The following is a 26167-nucleotide window of genomic DNA, read 5'->3' as shown; positions in this document are numbered from 1 at the left end:
TTTTGCATACAAACGCATGTGCAGAAGCAAATTTTAACACATGTCTGGCCTATTGGACGGATCTGTCTTTCTGTGAAAGAGGGTGTTTCGGGGTGTGAGCTGGGAAATAGCAATGCGATCGCACGTAACCACCCTGATTTATGGGCATGTATCAAAAGCTGCGTGCGTTTCCGAGTCGTGTAGGGGGAAAAGGCGCCTGCGTTTGACGGATCACTTGCACCCAGCATGGGTCAGGTGCAAGGGTCGATGCTAACGGTGACAGTTGCAACTGTGGACGGAAAAACAGTGGTCAGAGCGACTTTCTGCTTGAGGCCGCACTGATCTTCGCATTGTCCCTACAGAAACTGGCATTAGCGTAAAGCCGCCCATACACGGTGCGATATGTACCTTGCGACGCGACGGGGGGTCCGACATATCGGACAGTCCCCACATACGGAGCGATCGGGTGGCCGACCGCCCGATATGCCGGCTCCCCCTCCCCCACCGGCATAGCGCTGCATGGGATCGCACATTGCGTCCCCAGATCAACCGAACCTGCAGGAAGATCTGTGGGCGCGATGTACGACCCCACATGAGCGCGCACTGGCCGATATCATGCGCACACACGGTGCGATATAGCAGCAATATCGATCCAATCCGTCGGATCGGCTGCTATATTGCACCATGTGTGGGCACCTAAAGTTAGCGAACCAAGCTTCCGCGGCATCACGCAGCCGCTTTGCGTCCCTAAGAACGTTACATTGCACAAACTGTGTGAATAGACCCAAGAGGAGCACTCACCGCTCTGATCAACATGTCCAGGTCTTGGGGTTCAAACGAGTCGGGGTTCATGTGGTTGAGGTGGTTGAACTGTTGTAGCAGTAACCGGCGGTCTATGCCAGCGCCTGCGGAGAGGACAGGAGAACGTCAGTAACGTCACAGCATAAACCTAGAAATTCCGATCATACTCTCCCCATTAACCCTATACTGACAGAAACAGGAGCCCTTGTAAAATACCCCACATACAGCGCAGCCCCCTGCCATTGCTCCAGAGCAGGATATAGGAGTCAGGGAAAGTGTATTAATTACGGGATGTTTATTAGCAATAAATCGCATCCTTATACATTAACATGAGCCAATAAGATAAATGTGTGAAAAACCTCTAAACGTCACCAGAAATCAGGTACAAGAATCAGCTTGTGCCGCTTTGCAGACAGGGCAGTGAATACACGCACAAGACTGGTAACAGTCCATGGGGGTGTCAGTTATGTGCCATGCCCCGGATACAGTGCACATACAGAAGTTAGCCCCTAAACCGAGAATCTATGGGGCTGCAAACTATAATGCCTGATTAAGGGGTGATGAAAGGGGCTGTTCCAACGGCACCTTGTGGGCATTGCAAACACATCACTCTTAATTGAATCAGCCCCAATGTAATGGAACCATTCTGATACATCCATGATGAAGGACAACAATCAATGTGGGAGCTATGGGTCATGTAGTTCGCCAGTAATAATTGATAAGTGGGTCTCACTCTCAGGAGCACTGAGTTTTGCCTTAATCAGCATCCGCAGCCGCGCCACCTCCTGCCGCTTCAGCTCGTCCAGCCTGGTGCGGATGTGGTGCCCGACCATATCCAGCTCTTTACTTATCTTCCCGCTCTGCAACGAATGACGGGTAAGAAAACAACCGTTACACATACAGAATAATCTACAATCACTATATACTGATTTCACTATATATTGATAAATCAGAGTTACAGGTAACCCACGCCCGTTACATATACAGAATAATCAACAATCACTATATGATAAATCAAAGTTACAGGTAACCCACGCCCGTTACATATACAGAATAATCTACAATCATTATATAGTGATAAATCAGAGTTACAGGTAACCCACGCCCGTTACACATACAGAATAATCAACAATCACTATATGATAAATCATAGTTACAGGTAACCCACGCCCGTTAAATATACAGAATAATCAACAATCACTATATACACTGATAAATCAGAGTTACAGGTAACCCACGCCCGTTACACATACAGAATAATCTACAATCATTATATAATGATAAATCAGAGTTACAGGTAACCCACGCCCATTACATATACAGAACAATCTACAATCATTATATAGTGATAAATCAGAGTTACAGGTAACCCACGCCCGTTACACATACAGAATAATCATAGAGAGTTACAAGCAAACAACAATCATTATATACTAATAAATCATAGTTAAAGGTAACAGAGACCCGTTATATATACAGAATAATCATAGAGAGCTACAAGCAAACAGGAGAGGTATAATTGCGTGTCATCGCATAGAGGTGGTATTGGAGGCCAAAGGAGCTGATGGGTTCTCCTAGTTTAGAAGTGTACAGGGAGAAGAGCAGTGGGCCCAGGACAGAACCCTGCGGGACACCAACGGGAAGGGTGGAAGGTGGAACAAATCTGACAAATCTGACCGTGTGTATGCTCCATTAGAGATGCCAAAGGTCTGAAGGGTGCGAAGGAGGAGAGTATGATCCACGGTGTCGAAGGCTGCAGAGAGGTCCAGGAGGATGAGCAGAGAGAAGTGGCCCCTGGATTTGGCTGCAAGCAGTTCATTGGTGACTTTGGCCAGGGCAGTTTCAGTGGAGTGAAAGCCAGATTGGAGAGGATCAAGGATGGAGTTGTCAGAGAGATAAGCTAGTGATGCGGCTGTAGACAAGCCGCTCAAGTAGTTTGGAGGCAAAAGGGAGAAGAGAGATGGGGTGGTAATTGGCAGGTGAGGACGGGTCGAGGTTGTTTTTCTTTTAAGAATAGGTGTGACAAGAGCATGTTTGAATGATGTGGGATAGATGCCGGTGGAGAGAGATAAGTTGAAAAGGTGAGCAAAGTGAGAGCATGCGGTGGAGGAGAGGGAGTGTAGAAGGAAAGAAGGGAGGGGGTCAAGGGAGCGAGGACAAGATGAGGGAGTGGACCTCATCACCCGTGGTGGGGCTGAAGGAGCACAAGATGGGGTGGCCGGGAGGTGCGGATAGTGGGGGAGGTGGGGCTGCAGCAGGGAGATTGGAGGATATACTGTGACGAATTGCCTCCTTCTTCACTTCCAAAATTGAGGCAAAGTCAAATGCAGTGAGGGAGGATGGAGGGGGTGGAGGGGGGGACGGAGGAGAGTGTTGAAAGTACCAAAGAGGCGGCGGGGATTGGAGGACTGAGAGGAGATGAGCGACTGGAAGAAGGATTGCTAGGCGAGGGAGAGGGCCGAGCGTTAGGAAGAGAGGACAAACTTGAAGTGAAGGAAGCCTGCCAGAGAGCGAGATTTCCTCCAGAGGCGCTTGGCTGTGCACGAGCACTTTTGGAGAAATCGGGTCAGTTTGGAGTGCCAGGGTTGAGGTTTGGACTGACGGAGGGGGACAGAGGAGGAGGGGGCAATGGAGTCAAGTGCAGAAGTGAGGGTGATGTTGTAGAAGGAGGCCGCCTGGTTAGGGCAGGCCAAGGTTGATAGAGGAGAAAGGAGAGTATCAAGTGAGGAAGACAGGACAGCAGGGTCGAGAGTCTCAAGATTGCGTCTGGTGATGGTGGCTTTCGGTGAGGAGAGGAGTGGAGGACTTGAGAGAGTGAAGGAGAGTAGATGGTGGTCAGAGACGGGGAAGGGAGAGTTGGAGAAGTCAGAGAGAGCACACAGATGGGTGAAGACGAGGTCAAGGCGGTGGCCGAGACAGTGGGTAGCAGCGGAGGTCTATTGAGAAAGTCCAAAGGAGGAGGAGAGGGCAAGAAGATTGGTGGATGCAGGATTTGTGATGTCAATAGGGATGTTAAAGTCACCAAGTATTATAGAGGGGAGGTCAGCAGAGAGGAAGTGGGGAAGCCAGGCGGCAAAGTTGTCAAGGAATTGGGTGGGAGAGCCTGGGGGACGGTAGAGTGGACCTCAAAGGTGGAGAAAGAAAGGGAGGGCTCGGGTGGGATAATGCGAAAGGTGCAGTTGGGGAATAAGAGGATGCCAACTCCGCTACCTTGGCGGTTGTCAGGTCTGACCGAGTGGGTGAAGGAGAGGCCCCCATAGGAGAGCGCAGCAGGGGAGGCGGTGTCAGAGGAGGAGAGCCAGGTTTCAGTGATAGCGAGAAGATTTAAAGAGTGGGAAGTAAGAGGTTGTGGATAGCGGGCACTTTATTGCAGACGGATCTGGTATTCCAGAGGGCACAGGAAAATGGGAGGGAGGGGACGGGGGATATGTAGATGAGATTGTCTGGGTTGTGTGTGAGGGGGTGTGGGCTAGATCTAATGGGGAAGGTGTAAGTCGGTGGAGATGGTTGGTATGGGGCAGGGGTGAGGAGGCATGGTGGCTGACATAGGGTTGAGGAAGAGCAAAGGATGACAAGTGAGCAAATAGGAGGTGGGCAGGAAAGCACAGCAGAGGATGCAGGTATTAGAGGGGAGGCAGACAATTAGGCAGTGTAATACGGCGGTGAGGTAGTGGAAGAGAGTAGGTAAATAGTGTTGGAGGAATAATAGTCAAATGCAGAATAGTAAATTATATACTGGTAAGAAGTAGATTTAGACAGGGCAGTCATGTGTATATAAAGCAAATGACATTGTTTGGGATGTGCATTCAGATGTTTCTCAGAAACAGAAATTTAAATGCAAGAAGATGCAGCGCTGGGTTTCAACATGTTGGATTTCCCCGACATGGACAGTTATTATCTGATTATTCTCTGAGTTAGACAGAGAATAATCAGAGAATTATCTGTAAACACTCATTACATACAGTATAATGGTAGAGTTACAGCTATAAAACACCTGTTATGTAAGGAATAATTACAGAGATTACAGGCAACACCCATTACGTAGAGAAAAATCACAGAAAGTTACTGGTAAACGCCCCTTATGTACAGAAAGGTCACAGAGTTATAGGATTAATAACACCTGTTGCGTAGGGAGAGAGTTAAGGGCCCCAATTCCTTGTTCTGTCCATGTCGGGGAAATCCAACATGTTGAAAATCTTCAATCCAGGCCAAAAAATGATCGGGATTGGCGAGTCGGGATTTTTAACATGCTGTTTTTACCCCCGATCCGCCGAAGGATTTGGGGAACCATAGCGCTGATTTATGGCCCGTATTACAGCTAAACAAGACCCGTTACAAAGAGAAACCCAGAGAGCCCTGTTGTGTAGAGAAAAATCATAGCGGTATGGGGCCCATTAGCAATCAGAGAAGAAACAATTCCACGATTCTGCGTTTTTTCCCGATTCCCTAATACGCGCCCATACAGTACAGATAGTTTTCAGAGATCTGCTGATCACTTTCAGCAAATATCATATCGGCCAATCGTTAAGGGTCCAACATTTTACTAGTAACGGTTAGCAAATCGGCTGATCGTTACCATACTCTAGCCATCTACCGCCCTGATTGGTCGGTGAAATCTGACATGTTGGACAACATGATTTACTGATTCCGATCACTTTTTGGTTGGCATCGGCAATCGGTAAAACCCCATACATTGCAGATATTGTTACACAATCATCTGCAAAATGGGGAATTACCTCAGATGTATAGGCCCCATAACAGCTAAATATCAGATACAGAAAGAATAATTACAGATAGCTACAGACAACACCCATTGCAAAATGATCAGAGAGAGTTACAGGTAAACGCCTATTATGTACAGAATTATCACAGAGTTATAGGTGAACAACACCCATTGCGTTACCGGTAAACGCCTATTATGTACAGAATTATCACAGAGTTATGGGTGAACAACACCCATTGCGTTACCGGTAAACGCCTATTATGTACAGAATTATCACAGAGTTATTGGTGAACAACACCCATTGCGTAGAGAAAAATCACAGCGGATAATCACAAAGAGTTACAGGTAAACACCCATTATGTACAGAATGATCACAGTTATAAATATAGTTATTGGTAAATAACACCTGTTGGGTAGAGAACAATCACAGGGTTACACACAACAGACGATACATAGGGAATAATTACAGATAAACGCCTATTACACACAGAACAATGAGAGTTACAAGTAAACACCGGTTTCCTACAAAATAATCACATGAAGTCACTTACAACACCCGATACGTAGAAAGTATTCACACAGTGTTACAGGCAAACCAGACCCGTTACGTAGAGTATAATGACTAAAAGAACCCATAATACATTGTACTAGACAGTTTCACTTTATCCGCCTGAGCAATTCAGAAGTCTATTCTGAACATATTTGTGGGTCCCTGGATCCTGACCACACCCCAATAATGACAACAACGCCCCGATTTATCTGTACAGTGTGACTCATACCTTGATGTCCTCGATATCCGCCGACTGAATCTTTTCCCGGAAATGTGGGTCGGTTTCCAGGACTTCCACCACCTCCCGGAGATATCGGTCATAGTAAAGTCCCGTGTCCTGTCACAAGATGGATACCTGTGTGTTTATCTACATGGCATAATCAGAGTGCACAGCAAGGGACAGGCACACACAGGGCGGCCAACAGGCTGGGGCTGACAGATTTGCGCAGTGCGCCCATGTGAATATTGACATCAGTGGTGTGGGACTGTTGGTCTATTCGTGCCCAATTTGGAGCCAGGAGAGAAAAAAGAAAGATGGGGGCAGTAAAAAAAAAAAAAAAGTGGGGAGTGGGAGAGTGCTCTTGTGGTCATTCAAAAGGTTTGAGGAAAAAGGGGGTTCAGATGGGGGGTGGGAAGGATGGTATGAGGGATACAGGAGCACTGAGTAAGACATTTCTTTACCAGGTGTGACAGAGTGAATGACTTACCACATGCTTCTGGAAAGAATATGTCTTAATGCTGTTAGGCTGCAGAGCGGAGGTGCAGTCAAACAGAGCACCTGGGCTAATCAGCAATATATAGGAAAAGAAGAAGTTCTTGGACTCTGGGTGAAAGAGACATGGGGGGAAATTGATCAGAACTTGGAGAAAGGTAAAGTACTGACCAATCAGCTTCTGTTATGTTACAAGCTGTGTTGGAAAAATTATAGTAAGAGCTGATTGATTGGTACTTTCTCTCTCTCCACTCTATCGTTTTCCAAGCTTTGATAAATCTACCCCATGGGTTTAAAACCAGCCAATTAGGATAGATAGCCTTCCCGCTAGGCTGTTTCAGCTGGGGCGCCGTGCCGTGCCCTATTTCTGAAGGGCAGAAAGCACCCAACCCTCCAGCGCGGCACCACGGGTTCTGTCCTCCACCCGCAGGCCGCAGTGTCCCGCGGGTGGGGAAACCAGCAGAGCAGCGGTCACAGTCGGTGAATGGACATCGGGCGCGTGCGCCCGGCATCCATTCGCAGTGAACGCGGTGCTTGGGGCTGCCCGGCATGTCCGTAAGTGCCAGGCACGCCCCCAAGAGAGGCAAAAAGGGGACGCTTCATAAAGACACGCCCCATTTTCAATGGCCACGCCCCCTAGTTCTAGGTTCGGCCGCCGGACCTAGAATGAACACTAGAATAGAACTGGGGAGGAGCTTAGCTATTTCCTGGGGGTGATTGATCTGGTAGTCAGCTGGGCTGAGGTAGCTCAGTGCATTCTCAATCTCAAGATGATTTTCAAACAGGGCTTCTCATCCCCGACATTCAAATACGCCCAATAGGTCACATATAAACATATAATAATAAAATGATTACTGTGTATAACAAATGGTGACATCAGCCTAGATGAGGAATTATACTTACAGAAGACTGAGGCTTTTGCCCCTCCTCAGTGGCTTCCACTGTCACTTTGGTTTTATCTGTGTCTATAGGTACAGCCCCAGCTGTAGACAGGATGTAGGTTAGCAGAAGACCTGTATGAATTACCCTCATGTTCCACCTTCGTATCTAGAGAGAGAGATTCAAATCTATACCTTAAGTAACACAACAAGATCATTGTAATACCTACACTCAATTGCTACTCTGGTTACTGTAAATATTTAATCATCTAATCATTAGGAAGCAACAAAGGGCCTAATTCAGAGATATATACAATGGCGGCGACTGTCTTGTGATTTTGCACGCACAGAGAACCCATTTGCAAAGTGAGTGACAGGAAGTCAGTGTTTGGGGGAGGTAACGGGCAGGGCTTAGCAAAACGCAGGTGTGTCTTACAGTCTAAATGCCGCTATATGGACGTGTATAAATTAGCCATTGAGATCTCATATGCAGCATGAGAGCCCTCTGCGTGTCAGTAGAGCCGCTGCATGTGAGACAGGTCAGACCCGCCACAAGGTCTGCATGGCTGGTCGATGTGCATTGATGTTACCGATTTTTACGCTGGTACACAACATTGGAAGCAGATGAGAAGGCAGCAGTGGGCATCCCTATGCTCGGGTAAGCTTTGGAAACATTATGATATTTTCGCAGCTGGGGTACGTGCAAAATTGCAGCTCTGAATCAGGCCCAAAATGCACAAAAGCAGGCAGACACGGTCAAGAGGTTCAGTTGTTGTTCAGACCAAACATAAACATGGGGAAGAAAAGCGATCTAAGTGACTTTGAAATGTAAAATGGTTGCGGGTGCCAAGTGGGGTGGTTTACATAGCTCAGAAAGTGCTGATCTCCTGGGACTTTCATGTACAATAATCTCTGCAATTTACACAAAATAAAAAAAAACAGCGAGCTGCAGTTCCGAGGGCGAAAACTCTTTGTGAATGAGAGAGGACAGAGGAGAATGTCTAGATACGTTGAAGCTGACAGGTCGAGAACAGTAACTCACATAACCATGTGTTACTACAGCAGTACGCAGGAGGGCATCTCAATGTGAAGTTGTGCAGCAGATGGAACCTTGGAAGTGCCTGGGCTATAGCAGCAGCAGCAGACCTTACGGGATCTGTCAGCTAAGAACAGGAAACTGAGGCTACAGTGGGCACAGGCTCACCAACACTGCGCAGTGAGAGACTGGAAAACAGTTGCCTGGTCTGACATATTTCACCATCCCCTGTGATATGTAGATGATAGGGTAGTTTGATGTATACAATTGGATGCAGTCAGGAAGCCGACAATCGAAATGCCGACCGCCGGCTTCCCGACTGTCCAATACCGGCAAGGTACTTGTCATGCTTTCAGCATAGGGTTTGTTATGTTGCGCTAATTCACATTAGCAGCCCCACCTAGTGGTCAGGACAGCAGCAGTTTAAATCTGATCCGTTTTGTCCTTCTTAACATTCCATAGCAGTCTAGCAATGCATTCTGGGCTAAAGGAGCTGTAAGAAGCCATTTTCCTTTTCGCATGGTCCCAGACAGTCTTCATTACATATGCTCAACCTGGTACAGCATCCGATGGTGAGTTCTAAGCTTCAACTGTGCCATCATATTGTAAATCTGCTTAGTCAGTAATGCATGTTAGCTGTACTATGTGACATTGCAGCCTGTACTTTGCATACTATATGTTTCATGTTGTTTGCATATCCCATGTTATGTATGTTTGCCTTGTATTCCCATGTACATATAGTAATTGCTTTTCATTGTTTGTTTGTTTACAGTTTTACCACATCCCTTGTCATATCATCACTTATCACATTACTTATTATTTCCACGCAAGTTCCTCTATCAAATAATAAACTCAGTTCTTCAGACCACATCTGATTGGATTATTGGAAGATAGAGTATTGGTTATGCTGGCTGCTCCAAATGTGTCAGACACTTAGGGCCTGATTCAGAGCCGCTCGTAAGCGGACGCTCGTTCGTTCCGAGCGATGTTTGCACAACTGTGCATGCGTACGGATCGTAATACGCATGCGCGAACCAGTCAGTGCGGCCGAAAATCGTGTGTTCGCTAAATAGCGAATGCCTGCTATTTTGAGTGACAGGAGGAGGCGTATGTGGGTGGTAACAGGGGAAGGTGCTTGAAAACGGGGAGTGGAGATCAGAACGCAGGCGGGCTTAAAGGTCAAAACGGGCGTTTTATGGGTGTGCATAATTAATACAGCAGCGTCATTCACCACGTCACTGGGTTATTTTATAGTCAGAACTGCTCGCATGATTGCGGTAGGAAAAACCAACCACAAGAATAGCGAGCAGTTCATACGCTGGTCGATGTAATCGATTAATCTAATAAATAGCGGACATGATGTAGGATGCAAGCAGCCAGGGGGCGTAGTTTTAAAAAAAACGACCGCAAGTTTTGTTCGCTCGTTCAGACCTAGAGGCGTGAACAGACCGCAAAGAGCCACCCCTTTTTTCTGAACGAGCGAGCGCAAATAGCGTCCGGCTCTGAATCAGGCCCTTAGTGCGGGGCAGTACAGTACTAATGACAGACGCCGGGAGCCCGACGTCCGGCATACCGAACAAAGGTAAGCCGGGAGCTGGGGGTGGACAGCCGTGGGGGCGGTGTTAGGCTTTAGGGTTCCAGGGGGGACTTAGGGTTAGGCACCCCCCTGGGCGGGTTAGGTTAGGCTAGGGGAAGGGGGGGTTTGGGATAGGCACTATGGGGGGGGGGGGGGAGGTTAGGGTTAGGCACCCCTAAAGGAAGGTTAGGGTAGGTGAAAGGGTTAGAGGTACTTACTTAAATTAGCGATCAGGTTCTTCACCCCTGCCGGGCTTTCGCTGTCGGGATTAGAACCACCGGCCATACGGTCGGCGGTATTGCATACTGATTCCTATGCAACATTATTCAATGGATCTTGTGTCAACGGTTCAGGCTGGTGGTGTAATGGTGCGGGGAATGCTTCCTTGGCACACAGTTGACTCCTTAATACCAAATGAGCATTGTTTAAGTGCCACTTCCTACCTGAGTATTATAGCTGCCCGTGTGCATCCCTTCATAGCCATAGTCTGCCAATCTTCTAATGGCTACTTCCAGCATCATGTCACAAAGCACGCGCCATGCTGGTTCCATGGACAGGACAGTGAGACCACCTGCTCTCAGCGCAATTCAGCAGCTTTGGGATGTGGTGGAACGGGAGAGTCACAGCCTGAATCTGCAGCCGACAAATCTGCAGCACCTGTGTGATGCTGTCATGTCCCCACAGGCCAGAGTCTCTATGGGATGTTACCAGCACCTTGTGGCAGCCATGCCAGGCAGTTTTGGGGGCAAAGGGGCATACTACCCAGTACTAGAAATGTGTGGTTACTGAGTATGATTCAGCATAGTTCACAGGCAAACAGAATTAGATAAACAGAAGACACCCAGGGAGGAATTCAATTGAGGGCGAATCCGTTAGCACAGCTGAAGTTGCGCATCACCAGCCGCGCTTTACAGCAGCGGGATCTCGCACAAAAGCGTTCGCTACTCCATAGGGTAGTGAACACTTTCGGGCGAATCGAGCATATTGCAAGCTGGGCGAAGGGTGCGGGACGGGCAACTGTTGCCAGTGTCTAAACGACGCGGCAATTCATGCCCTTCGCCGGCAATTTAATGCCCCCCCCCAGGGTCTCATATATATGATCGTCAGCAGAAATCTGGCACCACTGACAAATATTTGGACACAATCTGGCTCCATTAACAGACTCTGGGCTAGATGTAATAAGCTCTTGAAAGTGATAAAGTGAAAAATGACAGTTAGGAGCTGATTGGTTGGTCGTTTATCATTCTCCACTTTATCACTTTAAAGAGCTTTATACATCTACACGAAAAATGTTTCAATCATCTGCACAGTTTGTGCCATGGTCCGGACGGCCGCCAGCAGTGGTCCGGGCTGGGCACTCAACGGGGGGACTTAAGTACTGCGAGAAGCATCGCCGGGCGGTTGGTTATGGGAGTGCTGACATCACAGGTTTTCCCTCACAGAAAGCTTGCAATGCATGGAACGGCACTTCAGATCGAATTTAGGGCCTGATTCAGAGCCGGACGCTATTTGCGCTCACTCGTTTCGAAAAAGGGGCCGGCTATTTAAATTGAGCGCTCGCTCTTTGCGGTCTGTTGACGCCTCTATGCCTGAGCGAGCGAATGAAATATGCGCTCGCTATTTTGTAAAGATGCCCCCTGGCCGCTTGTATCCTACGTCATCTCCGCTATTTATTTGATTAATCGAGTACATCGAAAGGCGTCTGAACTGCTCGCAGTGCTTGTGGTAGGATTTTCCTACCGCAATCATGCGAACAGTTCAGGCTAAGAAACAACTAAGTGACGTGGTCGATGACGCTGCTTTGTTAATTATGCACACCCTTAAAACGCCCGTTTTGGACTCTGAGCATAACTCTGTCACGGCACCCGCAAAGCCTCGCCCCCAGGTTCTGATTGGCCCACGGGCAAGTCAGTCACAAAACAGGGATGACTATCAGTTGGTGAAACTATCGATAGTTATACACTGAATAGTTTGTAGCCATCAATGGCTACTTGCTATTTTGCCATCGATGGTAACACCACCTATGGCCATCCATAACCAGAACACAGGGCCTGTTTCAGCAAGTTGCTTGTACGCACACAATTGGCCGATTGTAGCATTCTGCGTATGCATCGCAGTATGCGAACCAGTCATTGCGATCGCGACTGCGATGCGGTGACTACGCGGACCCCCACAGAGTGATTGAAAGGAAGTGCCGTTTGTGGGTGGTGACGGGGGGTGGTCGGCCGAAACGCAGGCGTGCCAGTGCGTTTCAACGCCGTTGCATGGGCGTGCATATATTAGCCACTGTGATACCAAACGCAGCCTGAGGCCTCATAGCGTGCGCTGAAGTAAGCAATTCCTCAGTTAGGTCTGACCTGCAGTAACAGTGCGTATGGGTCCCTTGGTACTCAATAGTACAGATGGTTTTTGCAGTTTTGGTAACCATTACGGATGTGCGTGTAAAGTGGGCGCCCTTATGTCGTGCTGCGGCGGCATTGCGATCGCTATGGATCAGCATATTATCGCACTGAACTGCGTGTGTACGCTATATTGCGTACCGTAGTGACTCTGGCCCACAGCTACACATGACTATCCCCATCCACATGGCCAGACTGGTAGTACGATGTCCCCTGGCTGGGAAGCAAAAGACACACACACACACACACACACACACACACACACACACCACACACACACACACACACAGATGAGCGTCTAGTAGTGTAAATTACTCCAAATACAGCATTTTTTACACAGAGAGCGAACTACATACACGCACATACATAATTATACTCATCAGCCTTAACAATAAAACAACCTGGCCTGATATTGGCCTTCATTCAGAGGCGGCCGTATGGTCTACCACTGCACGGCCGCCTCGATGTTTATCAAGTGCGCATGCGCACGAGTGAGCCGGCTCCTTCGTGCGCATGCGTGAGACACGCTACGACCGACAGCGCCGGTCGTAGCGGGTCTCTTTCCAAAGGGGGCGAGCTGTCGATGTTGATTGACAGCTCGCCCCGTTTGGAAGGCGGGCCAGGGGGGTGGCAGCCCAAACGGAGGCGTTCCCATGGGAACTAGTGATGTCAGTGGAGAGCTTCCGGCTCTGACAGAGCCAGAAGCTCTCCGGGGCTTACGACAAGTGAGACCCTACCCTAGGGTCTCGTCGTAAGCCCCGATGGTCGCGATGGTCTCTGACCATCGCGACCATCACCCTAGCGGTCGTTAGAGCTGTGGGTGTAAACCCACAGCCTAACGACCGAAACAGAGGCGGGCGGTCAGGATGCAAGCGGCCACCCAGTTTCTGAGCGACCGCTTGCATCCTCCGACCGCCTCTGAATGAGGCCCATTGTGTGGTTCCCCTTGTGCCGTCACAGTGTTCATTTGCAGGATTGTGTACGCTGACCATTTGGGTTCTGCACGCACGCTCTCTGTAATGTGGATCAGTGCAGTATTAAGAGGACGGCAGGAGATTGCACCTATTACATGGGTGTTGAAACAGATCCATGAATGGCTTCTTACCTGGTGTTATGTAGCTCACTAAATGAGCACAATGTTGAGTGTCCTCTCACTTCTGCATTACACTGATGAGCCCCCTTTGTGGAATTCATTGGGGATGCACCTAAGAAGTTCAGTTCTAGCAAGTGCTGGCTTTTTCATTCATATAAAATATTATCGTATCGTTCTGTGGCCGCATCCAGTAGAATGGGGTCATATCTTCCGATTCACGGCACAGCGCGGCCAACCAAAAGATGTCTTATACAACCGGCGGGTGCGTGCATTCCGGCATACACACTGTGCGAAACATCATATTGTGCCAAAATCGCTCTAGTGTGTACTCAGCCTAAGGCCTAATTTTTTTATAGATAGATGGATGGATAGATACATAGACAGACCGTGGAGAAGAGCTACAAAAAAAGAAGATAGGAAAGGTCTTGGGCGCTTCAAAACTGAGCTGCAGCCTTTTCAATAAAGATCTTTCCCCAAAGATCCAAAGAGGTATCTAGTGTTTAAAAAAATATTGAAAATTGGCGCTGCTAGTGTATAGTACTTTTGAGACAAATGAAGGAAATAATACTTATCCGTATAGCTGTAGTAATGAACGTCAATTCTAGTATTCTTTCTTTGTCTTTACCCAAGGTCCAGCAAACGTGGGGAAAAAAAGGGATTATATATATGACGTCAGCGTGAGATGTTATCTAAGAGTGGTGATAAACAGTATATCTTCAAAACTAGATGAAAAAAAGATGAGGCGTACCCCAACTCACTGTTTAAAGAGACCGTGGGGAAGAGATGGATACTCCTCTCATACTCCATGCTGGCCGAACAGGTTAGATTGGGTCACTCCAATATGAGCAACAGTGGGTACTCCAATGATACAGATTACACAGATCCAAATCAGACTGAATCGGGAAAACAGTGACCTCACATGATAGGTGCCAGCCAACCCGGTTTCACCATCCCATTTTGATCAATATGCCAGAACGGACCACCCAATATCTTGCTGCGTCTATACAGCCCTGTTGGTAAGGTGTTTTAGCAACTCTGATGGTGATCAGAGTGTTTCCCCTAACACGGCATGGAGGTATGGAATATAGGGCTGATTCAGAGCTGCTCGCAAGCGGCTCGATGTTACCCCACTGCTCATGCGCTGCCTATGGCGTGTGCATAGCGCGAGACCCATCCAGCGACTGCAGCTCAGTCGCTATGGGTCTCACTACAGACAGGTCTGGCTGGGTCAGCTGCGCATCGATGCAACTTTCTGTCATTATTTATCCTACGTCTCAAGTTTCGCATTTCTCATCCCTGTTCCGCATTAATCCTTCATTAAGTAGCAAAACTGGTTTTCCTGCCTCTGATAGATGAAACCAAGACGTTTCTTTATTTGTAGATAAATATTTGCTCCATTTGGGATTTAAACTAAGGTTCATTGGCTACAGCCTGACACGGATGTGTTGCGTCCCCAGATTATCTTCAGTCTCTGCAAAACCAAATCTAGGATTATGGGCCTGATTCAGAGCCGATCGCTGCTGGCGAGCGCTCGCTCTGAATCAGGGAGTGTTTTTTTTTTTATTATTCTCCAGCCCGCTCGCAAAGCTGTGGGTGACCACCCACAGCTTGTGTGAGCGGCCTGGAGTCCCTTGCGATTATCGCAACCATCAGGCTTGCGACGAGACCCTCTGGTAGGGTCTAATAGAGCAGTAAGTCCACTACTGACATCACTAGTGATGTCAGTAGGGGCCGCCCACAAACGCCAGGCGTTCCTAAGGGATCGCCTGCGTTTGTGCAGCCACCCCCCTTCCCCGCCTGCAAAACGAGGCGAGCTGTCACTCACCATCGACAGCCGCCCCGTCTTGTAGCGAGACGCGGCACATGCGCAGTGCCAAAACATTGAGCCGCTTGTGAGCGGCTCTAAATTAGGCCCATTGTTTGAGGTTTAAGTCTTGCATCAACCATATATGACAGCGCTGCTCCCTTCTGATGATATTAATGGTTACTATCAATTGACATTTATATAAGATATATATCAAATTAAGTATTATAAGAAGTAATTATACTACACCAAGGATGGACTCCAGCTACTATAAGAAATAATTATACTGCACCAAGGATGGACTCCAGCTACTATAAGAAGTAATTATACAGCACCAAGGATGGACTCCAGCTACTATAAGACAATTATACTGCACCAAGGATGGACTCCAGCTACTATAAGAAGTAATTATACTGCACCAAGGATGGACTCCAGCTACTATAAGACATAATTATACTGCACCAAGGATGGACTCCAGCTACTATAAGAAGTAATTATACTGCACCAAGGATGGACTCCAGCTACTATAAGACATAATTATACTGCACCAAGGATGGACTCCAGCTACTATAAGTAGTAATTATACTGCACCAAGGATGGACTCCAGCTACTATAAGTAGTAATTATACTGCACCAAGGATGGACTCCAGCTACTATAAGAAGTAATTATACTGCACCAAGGATGGACTCCAGCTACTATAAGTAGTAATTATACTGCACCAAGGATGGACTCCAGCTACTATAAGTAGTAAATTATACTGCACCAAGGATGGACTCCAGCTACTATAAGTAGTAATTATACTGCACCAAGGATGGACTCCAGCTACTATAAGACAATTATACTGCACCAAGGATGGACTCCAGCTACTATAAGACAATTATACTGCACCAAGGATGGACTCCAGCTACTATAAGAAGTAATTATACTGCACCAAGGATGGACTCCAGCTACTATAAGACATAATTATACTGCACCAAGGATGGACTCCAGCTACTATAAGAAGTAATTATACTGCACCAAGGATGGACTCCAGCTACTATAAGAAGTAATTATACTGCACCAAGGATGGACTCCAGCTACTATAAGTAGTAATTATACTGCACCAAGGATGGACTCCAGCTTCTATAAGAAGTAATTATACTGCACCAAGGATGGACTCCAGCTACTATAAGAAGTAATTATACTGCACCAAGGATGGACTCCAGCTACTATAAGAAGTAATTATACTGCACCAAGGATGGACTCCAGCTACTATAAGAAGTAATTATACTGCACCAAGGATGCACTGAGCTACTATAAGAAGTAATTATACTGCACCAAGAATGAACTCCAGCTACTATAAGAAGTAATTATACTGCACCAAGGATGGACTCCAGCTACTATAAGACAATTATACTGCACCAAGGATGGACTCCAGCTACTATAAGAAGTAATTATACTGCACCAAGGATGGACTCCAGCTACTATAAGACATAATTATACTGCACCAAGGATGGACTCCAGCTACTATAAGAAGTAATTATACTGCACCAAGGATGGACTCCAGCTACTATAAGACAATTATACTGCACCAAGGATGGACTCCAGCTACTATAAGTAGTAATTATACTGCACCAAGGATGCACTGAGCTACTATAAGTAATTATACTGCACCAAGAATGAACTCCAGCTACTATAAGAAGTAATTATACTGCACCAAGGATGGACTCCAGCTACTATAAGAAGTAATTATACTGCACCAAGGATGGACTCCAGCTACTATAAGAAGTAATTATACTGCACCAAGGATGCACTGAGCTACTATAAGAAGTAATTATACTGCACCAAGAATGAACTCCAGCTACTATAAGAAGTAATTATACTGCACCAAGGATGGACTCCAGCTACTATAAGACAATTATACTGCACCAAGGATGGACTCCAGCTACTATAAGAAGTAATTATACTGCACCAAGGATGGACTCCAGCTACTATAAGACATAATTATACTGCACCAAGGATGGACTCCAGCTACTATAAGAAGTAATTATACTGCACCAAGGATGGACTCCAGCTACTATAAGACAATTATACTGCACCAAGGATGGACTCCAGCTACTATAAGTAGTAATTATACTGCACCAAGGATGCACTGAGCTACTATAAGTAATTATACTGCACCAAGAATGAACTCCAGCTACTATAAGAAGTAATTATACTGCACCAAGGATGGACTCCAGCTACTATAAGAAGTAATTATACTGCACCAAGGATGGACTCCAGCTACTATAAGAAGTAATTATACTGCACCAAGGATGGACTCCAGCTACTATAAGACAATTATACTGCACCAAGGATGGACTCCAGCTACTATAAGAAGTAATTATACTGCACCAAGGATGGACTCCAGCTACTATAAGAAGTAATTATACTGCACCAAGGATGGACTCCAGCTACTATAAGACAATTATACTGCACCAAGGATGGACTCCAGCTACTATAAGAAGTAATTATACTGCACCAAGGATGGACTCCAGCTACTATAAGAATTATACTGCACCAGGGATGGACTCCAGCTACTATAAGAAGTAATTATACTGCACCAAGGATGGACTCCAGCTACTATGAGAATTATACTGCACCAAGGATGGACTCCAGCTACTATAAGTAGTAATTATACTGCACCAAGGATGGACTCCAGCTACTATAAGACATAATTATACTGCACCAAGGATGGACTCCAGCTACTATAAGACATAATTATACTGCACCAGGGATGGACTCCAGCTACTATAAGAAGTAATTATACTGCACCAAGGATGGACTCCAGCTACTATAAGAATTATACTGCACCAAGGATGGACTCCAGCTACTATAAGAAATAATTATACTGCACCAAGGATGGACTCCAGCTACTATAAGAATTATACTGCACCAAGGATGGACTCCAGCTACTATAAGAATTATACTGCACCAGGGATGGACTCCAGCTACTACAATAATTATACTGCACCAAGGATGGACTCCAGCTACTATAAGACATAATTATACTGCACCAAGGATAGACTCCAGCTACTATAAGAAGTAATTATACTGCACCAGGGATGGACTCCAGCTACTGAAACATATAAAATGTGATATATAAAACAGAGACTTAAATGTGCACAAATAAATAAGATTCCTCTATATCTTGTACAGCTGCTCCATCATTGGTGCAGTATAATTACTTCTTCTAGTAGCTGGAGTCCATCCCTGGTGCATTATAATTGCTTTATATAGTAGCTGGAGCGCACTCTTGCAGCAGTATAATACTTCTGGCACCCATCAGTCAGTAAGAGCAGAAAGTGGCCCCCAGGACCTCTGCCCTGTGATGTTGAAGTGGGGGTAGATTCCCGGGTGCTGAACGCCACAGGAGCAGTAAAAACAGTAATTAAGATTAGGCTTGTGTCATAGTCTATTAATAGGAACAATAAACGGAACATTGGATTCATCCAGCCAGGGTTCAGTAACGACGTCAGGGAAGCTGCATGTTTGCTGATCAGGACACTGAAAGCCTCTTACAGGTCAAACTGACTCCTCTAAATTGAAATACTGCGAATCCTTCTGTTGCCAAGGAAAAGGATATTGAATTTGTGCCCAGCACACTGGTTTAGTCACCGCTGTAGCTGAGAGCTCGCTGGGTGACGGAGACAGTGAGCAGATTACCTATAGCAGTCACCAGTTGGGGGTACAGTGCTGCTCATATACACATTACTTCATCATGACAGGCAGATACACAATGACACTACGCAATGGACTGCAAGCTCCTGTGTCTACGGTCTGCTAGGGAGAGGACTTCCCAATTCCCAGTAATTCCTTTCCTTCACTGCCATTTAGATTAAACAGTGTCCCAATGTGGTTTATCATTTGCCGTTTAACCAACGGTTTGAAAAAAAATCGGTATTAAAACAGAAAAATACCAAAAGGGCTATAATTATACTACAGTGCAAAATATCCCCCCTGCGTGATTTCAGACGGGTTTTTATTGGGACATATAGAGCGTGATTCAGAAGTGGGCGCACTGCCGATGACAGGCGCAGTGGAGCTATTTTTTGCTCTGGCGCACGCCTCTGAGTTGCACAGCGAGAGCGTCCCGATTGTGTCCGAACAGAGTCGCAGTTGCGATTTCAGACGCACACACGGAAAAGTGTATTGAAAATGTAGGTGTTTTAGCGCACACATGGCGATGGTCTTATGGGGGTGTCAGTGAAAGTGGTTGCGCAGACAGAGGCCCTGATTCAGAGCCGCTCGCTCTGAATCAGGGCCGGCCTTCTTATTTTTTAGAGCGGCCTCCTGGCCGCTCGGCATAGCTGTGGGTGACCACCCACAGCTACAGCGAGCGGCCAGGAAAATGGTCGCGATACTCAAGACCATCGCGACCATCGGGCTTGCAACGAGACCCTTGTGGTAGGGTCTCGTTGCCGCAAGCCCCAGAGAGATTTTGGCTCTCACAGAGAGAACAGTAGTACATGTGCCTGGGTTACACCAGGAGAGAACAGTAATATATGTGCCTGGGTTACACCAGGAGAGAACAGCAGTATATGCGCCTGGGTTACACCAGGAGAGAACAGTAGTATATGTGCCTGGGTTACACCAGGAGAGAACAGTAGTATATGTGCCTGGGTTACACCAGGAGAGAACAGTAGTATATGCGCCTGGGTTACACCAGGAGAGAACAGTAGTATATGCGCCTGGGTTACACCAGGAGAGAACGGTAGTATATGCGCCTGGGTTACACCAGGAGAGAACAGTAGTATATGTGCCTGGGTTACACAGGAGAGAACAGTAGTATATGTGCCTGGGTTACACCAGGAGAGAACATTAGTATATGTGCCTGGGTTACACCAGGAGAGAACAGTAGTATATGTGCCTGGGTTACACAGGAGAGAACAGTAGTATATGTGCCTGGGTTATACAGGAGAGAACATTAGTGTATGTGCCTGGGTTACACCAGGAGAGAACAGTAGTATATGCGCCTGGGTTACACCAGGAGAGAACAGTAGTATATGTGCCTGGGTTACACAGGAGAGAGCAGTAGTATATGTGCCTGGGTTACACAGGAGAGAACAGTAGTATATGTGCCTGGGTTACACAGGAGAGAACAGTAGTATATGTGCCTGGGTTACACCAGGAGAGAACAGCAGTATATGTGCCTGGGTTACACCAGGAGAGAACAGTAGTGTATGCGCCTGGGTTACACCAGGAGAGAACAGTAGTATATGCGCCTGGGTTACACCAGGAGAGAACAGTAGTATATGTGCCTGGGTTACACCAGGAGAGAACAGTAGTATATGTGCCTGGGTTACACCAGGAGAGAACATTAGTATATGTGCCTGGGTTACACCAGGAGAGAACATTAGTATATGTGCACGGGTTACACCAGGAGAGAACAGTAATATATGTGCACGGGTTACACCAGGAGAGAACAGTAGCATATGTGCCTGGGTTACACCAGGAGAGAACATTAGTATATGTGCCTGGGTTACACCAGGAGAGAACATTAGTATATGTGCCTGGGTTACACAGGAGAGAACATTAGTATATGTGCCTGGGTTACACAGGAGAGAACAGTAGTATATGTGCCTGGGTTACACAGGAGAGAACAGTAGTATATGTGCCTGGGTTACACAGGAGAGAACAGTAGTATATGTGCCTGGGTTACACAGGAGAGAACAGTAGTATATGTGCCTGGGTTACACCAGGAGAGAACAGCAGTATATGTGCCTGGGTTACACCAGGAGAGAACAGTAGTGTATGCGCCTGGGTTACACCAGGAGAGAACAGTAGTATATGTGCCTGGGTTACACCAGGAGAGAACAGTAGTATATGTGCACGGGTTACACCAGGAGAGAACAGTAATATATGTGCACGGGTTACACCAGGAGAGAACAGTAGCATATGTGCCTGGGTTACACCAGGAGAGAACATTAGTATATGTGCCTGGGTTACACCAGGAGAGAACATTAGTATATGTGCCTGGGTTACACAGGAGAGAACATTAGTATATGTGCCTGGGTTACACAGGAGAGAACAGTAGTATATGCACCTGGGTTACAGGAGCAAAGAGCAGTGGTATATGCGCCTGAGTATACCCTACATGCAAGATAATAAATGTATTTACACCCCTTGCAGTGCAACATGGTTTGTCCCGGTACAGTTACTGTACTTTTTTTTTTTTTTTGTGCTAAAATTCCAACTCAAAATCAATCCTAAGGGGTGATTACCGTATATACTCAAGTATAAGCCAATTTTTTCAGCACATTTTTTGTGCTGAAAAAGCACCCCCTCGGCTTATACTCGAGTCATGCCCGCATGGTACGCTGCTGAGTAGCGTACCATGCGGGCCGCGGTGCAGACTGTGTCACTGTGACACAGCCTGCACCGCGTGTGTAGCGCTGACCGGACGGAGTTCGGTCAGCGCTACACACTGCTAAACACACAGCCGCCGGAGCCGGCAGCTATGTGTTTGGTGTAATCAGCAGCCGCTGAGAGTCTGTCAGACTCTCATCGGCTGCTGCTGCTCCCACTGCGGGAGCCATCTTCCGGCTCCCGCAGTGGGTAATGGGAGACACGTCGTCATGACGAAGTCTCTCCCATTATGCAAAGCGGCGGAGGAGCCTGTAGCAGCGTCGGGACCAGGAGCGGGGTTACAGGTAAGTGGGGGTTTTTTTTACATTTCTTTCTACTCGGGGGGCTACTACCGGGGGGTACTACCAGGGGGGGATATCGCTACTGGGGGCACTACCAGAGGGGGGGGATTAATAATGGGGGAACTACCAGGGGGGGATGTTGCTACTGGGGGCACTACCAGGGGGGGGGGGGAATACTGGGGGCACTACCAGGGGGGATGTTGCTACTGGGGGCACTACCAGGGGGGGTTAATACTGGGGGCACTACCAGGGGGGGATATTGCTACTGGGGGCACTACCAGGGGGGGGGGATTAATACTGGGAGCACTACCAGGGGGGATGTTGCTACTGGGGGCACTACCAGGGGGGGTTAATACTGGGGGCACTACCAGGGGGGGATATTGCTACTGGGGGCACTACCAGGGGGGGGGATTAATACTGGGAGCACTACCAGGGGGGGATGTTGCTACTGGGGGCACTACCAGGGGGGGTTAATACTGGGGGCACTACAAGGGGGGGATATTGCTACTGGGGGCACTACCAGGGGGGGGGATTAATACTGGGAGCACTACCAGGGGGGGGATGTTGCTACTGGGGGCACTACTAGGGGGGGTTAATACTGGGGGCACTACCAGGGGGGGATATTGCTACTGGGGGCACTACCAGGGGGGGATTAATACTGGGGGCACTACCAGGGGGGGATATTGCTACTGGGGCACTACCAGGGGGGGTATTACTACTGGGGGCACTACCAGGGGGGGGATATTACTACTGGGGGCACTACCAGGGAGGGATTACTACTGGGGGCACTACAAGGGGGGGATTACTACTGGGGGCACTACCAGGGGGGGATTACTACCAGTAGCTGCTACATTTCCCACTCTAGGCTTATACTCGAGTCAATAAGTTTTCCCAGTTTTTCGTGGTAAAATTAGGTACCTCGGCTTATATTCGGGTCGACTTATACTCGAGTATATACGGTAAATAGCCCTGATAATTTTACAAGCGAATGAAACGGGACTTACCGCATTGTTTTGCCTTCAGGCAATTCAATTAGGTTCTATTTAATTTGCCTGAATATGTATCCATTTTCGGGAAAATACACATAGGATCCGTAATAAGGTCACGGACCTATGTGTTTTCGCTACTGCAATCGTGAATACATGGCTCCTTATCGGGCTTTTCTTTTCACCTGCCTCAAGCAGGTGGAAAAATATCCCTGATGACTGCCAGCTTCGGGGCTAAATGAATAGCCCCCTGCGGATCAATTAGCCGTGGTAAATTACTGTGACAAATTGAATTCCCCCCTAAATTTGTGTAGTGTGTGTGTAATCCATCCTAGTTTATGTGTGCTCATAGGTTTTATGTATGTACATATTCTAGTATCTACAGAGTGATTGAAAGTCATGCGCAACTCAGGCATATTCGCCAATTTGCAGCCGGAGAGAGTGTAACTTGCTGGTAACGCGCCATTCACACGTGGACAAAGTTTAGTGAGGGTGTTCCATTGGAATTGCGGGCTGTGCATACGTCAAGGTACGCCTCTTTACAGACCATCTCTGGCATAACAAGGTGTGAGTGCACACTGATTAAAATGGCTATGAAACCCATAGTATAGATAAGGGCGGGCCGGCCATCTGTACATGAAATGCGGGCGTCATTACGGCCAATTTCAATTCAACTTTGTATCAACTCCAAAGATGGGATGTTCTTCCGGACATTAGATATGCATGAAGATTCTGCCTGACGTAAGCAGTTAGATAGAGAGGAGTGCCAACATGCTCCACTTAATATCTCATATCCCAATTGACCACAGACTCTGACATAGTAAAGGGGTAATGCACCAGATAGCTCTAGTTTTCATGTGATCATGCCCATCATCTGGAGACCCCTGACACAAAGCAGAGAACAGCTTCTCTCACTAATATTACTAATGTGGACCAAGGTGTTCCAGCACGCACGAAGAGCCACATCGGAAAATGATGTTGTTGCTTGTGCGTCACCTTTCCAGGCGTGGGCACATGTGCATACTGGGACATGTAGTTCCAGAGGAGCCCGCAGCAAAACACAGCTGTGACATCAGCACTGTGTAAGGCTGGATGCAACATAAGTCCATTGTTACATCTCACGCAACCCCACAGACTTTGCTCAGGGTCCGCCAGGACATCAATTGAAAAATGTACATCATCAGGTGCACAAGTGCAGGATTTACACAGTAACAAAAAGTTTCCTTATTACACAGGACATTACTGACCCTATAATATCCTTATATTTTACATTATTCCCATTATATGACACCATACAGAGCATAGAATATGGAACACGGTGACATATTACACGATATACTGCCCACAGTGGTACTATGTTATATAATGCCCAAAATTATACTTTATTACACTATACACTGACAGTATATTACATTATATATTGTACACAGTGGTGTATTATCATAATATATATATATATATATACTGCCCACAGGGACATTATATAACACTATATACTGCCCACGGTGACATTATGTTACGCTATATACTGACCACAATAACAGTATATTATGCTATATATTCTACACATACACTGTGCAGCATGATATATACAGAACATATATATAGACAGATGTGATATATAAATATTACATATATGCATATATATCCTGTACAGAACATATATATATTTTTTTTTATAAACTGTACAGCAGATATGATATCTATAGAATATACACTGTACAGCATGTGATATATAGAACATACATGTACAGAATGTGACTATAGCATTTACACTGTACAAGTGATATATAGAATATACACTGTACAGCATGTGATTATTGAATATACACTGTACAGCATGTGATTATTGAATATACACTGTACATGTGATATATAGAATATACACTGTACAACATGTGACATATAGAACATACACTGTACAGTATGTGATATATAGAATATACAGTGTACAGCATGTGATATATAGAATATACACTGTACAGCATGTGACATATAGAACATACACTGTACAGTATGTGATTATAGAATATACACTGTACAGCATGTGATTATAGAATATACACTGTACAGCATGTGATATATAGAATATACACTGTACAGCATGTGATATATAGAATATACACTGTACAACATGTGATATACAGTAATAGAACATATACAACGTGACAACATCCTACGTAACTGTGACATCATCACACGTAATAATAGTGCACCTAACCAGACATAACGCAGCCGCCAGAACACACTCACCCCTCCCATCCCGCCGGTGCCGCGGTCTCCGCCGCTCTGTTCCGGGCTCTGGACCCCTGACCCGGCCGACTTGCAGACTCCGCCCACATATTGGGCAGACACGCCCCCTGGTTCGGGCTGAGCTGGTTGCCGTGGAAACGCGCCCCATTAGAAGCCTTCTGATTAGCCGTCACAGCTCGCTGTTATTGCGGCGCGGTGACTCCTGATTGGCTGCTCTCTGGAGGCTGCACCAAAATATCAGAGACCGAGCGACGTGGCTGCTGCTGCGACTGACCGCCGTTACCTGGCAACCGACCTGGGGCATCCTTACCCCTGGCACATATGTTCTCCTAATGCCCTGTCACCTGACAGCCCCGGGGTCTATATAGGGGACTAGTGATGTGGTCATATGTAGACATTATTTTATAACATGACGACAGTGAACATGTCGGCATGTGCAGAATGTAGACATGTTCACAGTATCGACATCTGAGTGGAGTGTTACGATTAGGCACCAGGAGGGGGTTTAGGTTTATGCTGCGGGAGGGGGGGGGTAGGGTTAGGCATTAGGGAGGGTTAGGCACTGGGGGGGAGGGTTCAGATTACTTATACTTACTGCCAGAAGTCATTGTCACTGCCGGACCCCTAAGCCACCGCTGGAGTCGCCGGCCCAGATGTCACCACTAGGCCACCAGGGACGTCTTGTTGACATTTCATCAGTGTCGACGT

The 26167-nt window shown here is 46.9% G+C and overlaps 1 protein-coding gene across 1 annotated transcript in view; it reads right to left on the bottom strand.

Annotated features, from left to right (window-relative positions):
- Positions 1 to 25567, bottom strand: part of NUCB2 (nucleobindin 2) — a 37973-nt gene extending 12406 nt beyond the window's left edge. The window contains exons 1-5 of the mRNA XM_088447109.1: positions 25460 to 25567; positions 7669 to 7812; positions 6283 to 6390; positions 1514 to 1640; positions 781 to 884 (exon numbers count right to left, since the gene is read on the bottom strand). Of these exons, the coding sequence (XP_088303235.1) occupies positions 781 to 884; positions 1514 to 1640; positions 6283 to 6390; positions 7669 to 7812; positions 25460 to 25468 (492 nt within the window). The 5' untranslated portion in view covers positions 25469 to 25567. The remainder of the gene's footprint in view (positions 1 to 780; positions 885 to 1513; positions 1641 to 6282; positions 6391 to 7668; positions 7813 to 25459) is intronic.
- Positions 25568 to 26167: the final 600 nt, after the last annotated feature.

This window comes from Taudactylus pleione, unplaced genomic scaffold (genome assembly GCF_031769625.1).
Source record: "Taudactylus pleione unplaced genomic scaffold, aTauple2 ptg000418l, whole genome shotgun sequence".
Taxonomy (NCBI): Eukaryota; Metazoa; Chordata; class Amphibia; order Anura; family Myobatrachidae; genus Taudactylus; species Taudactylus pleione.
This window is presented reverse-complemented; position numbering and strand designations above follow the sequence as displayed.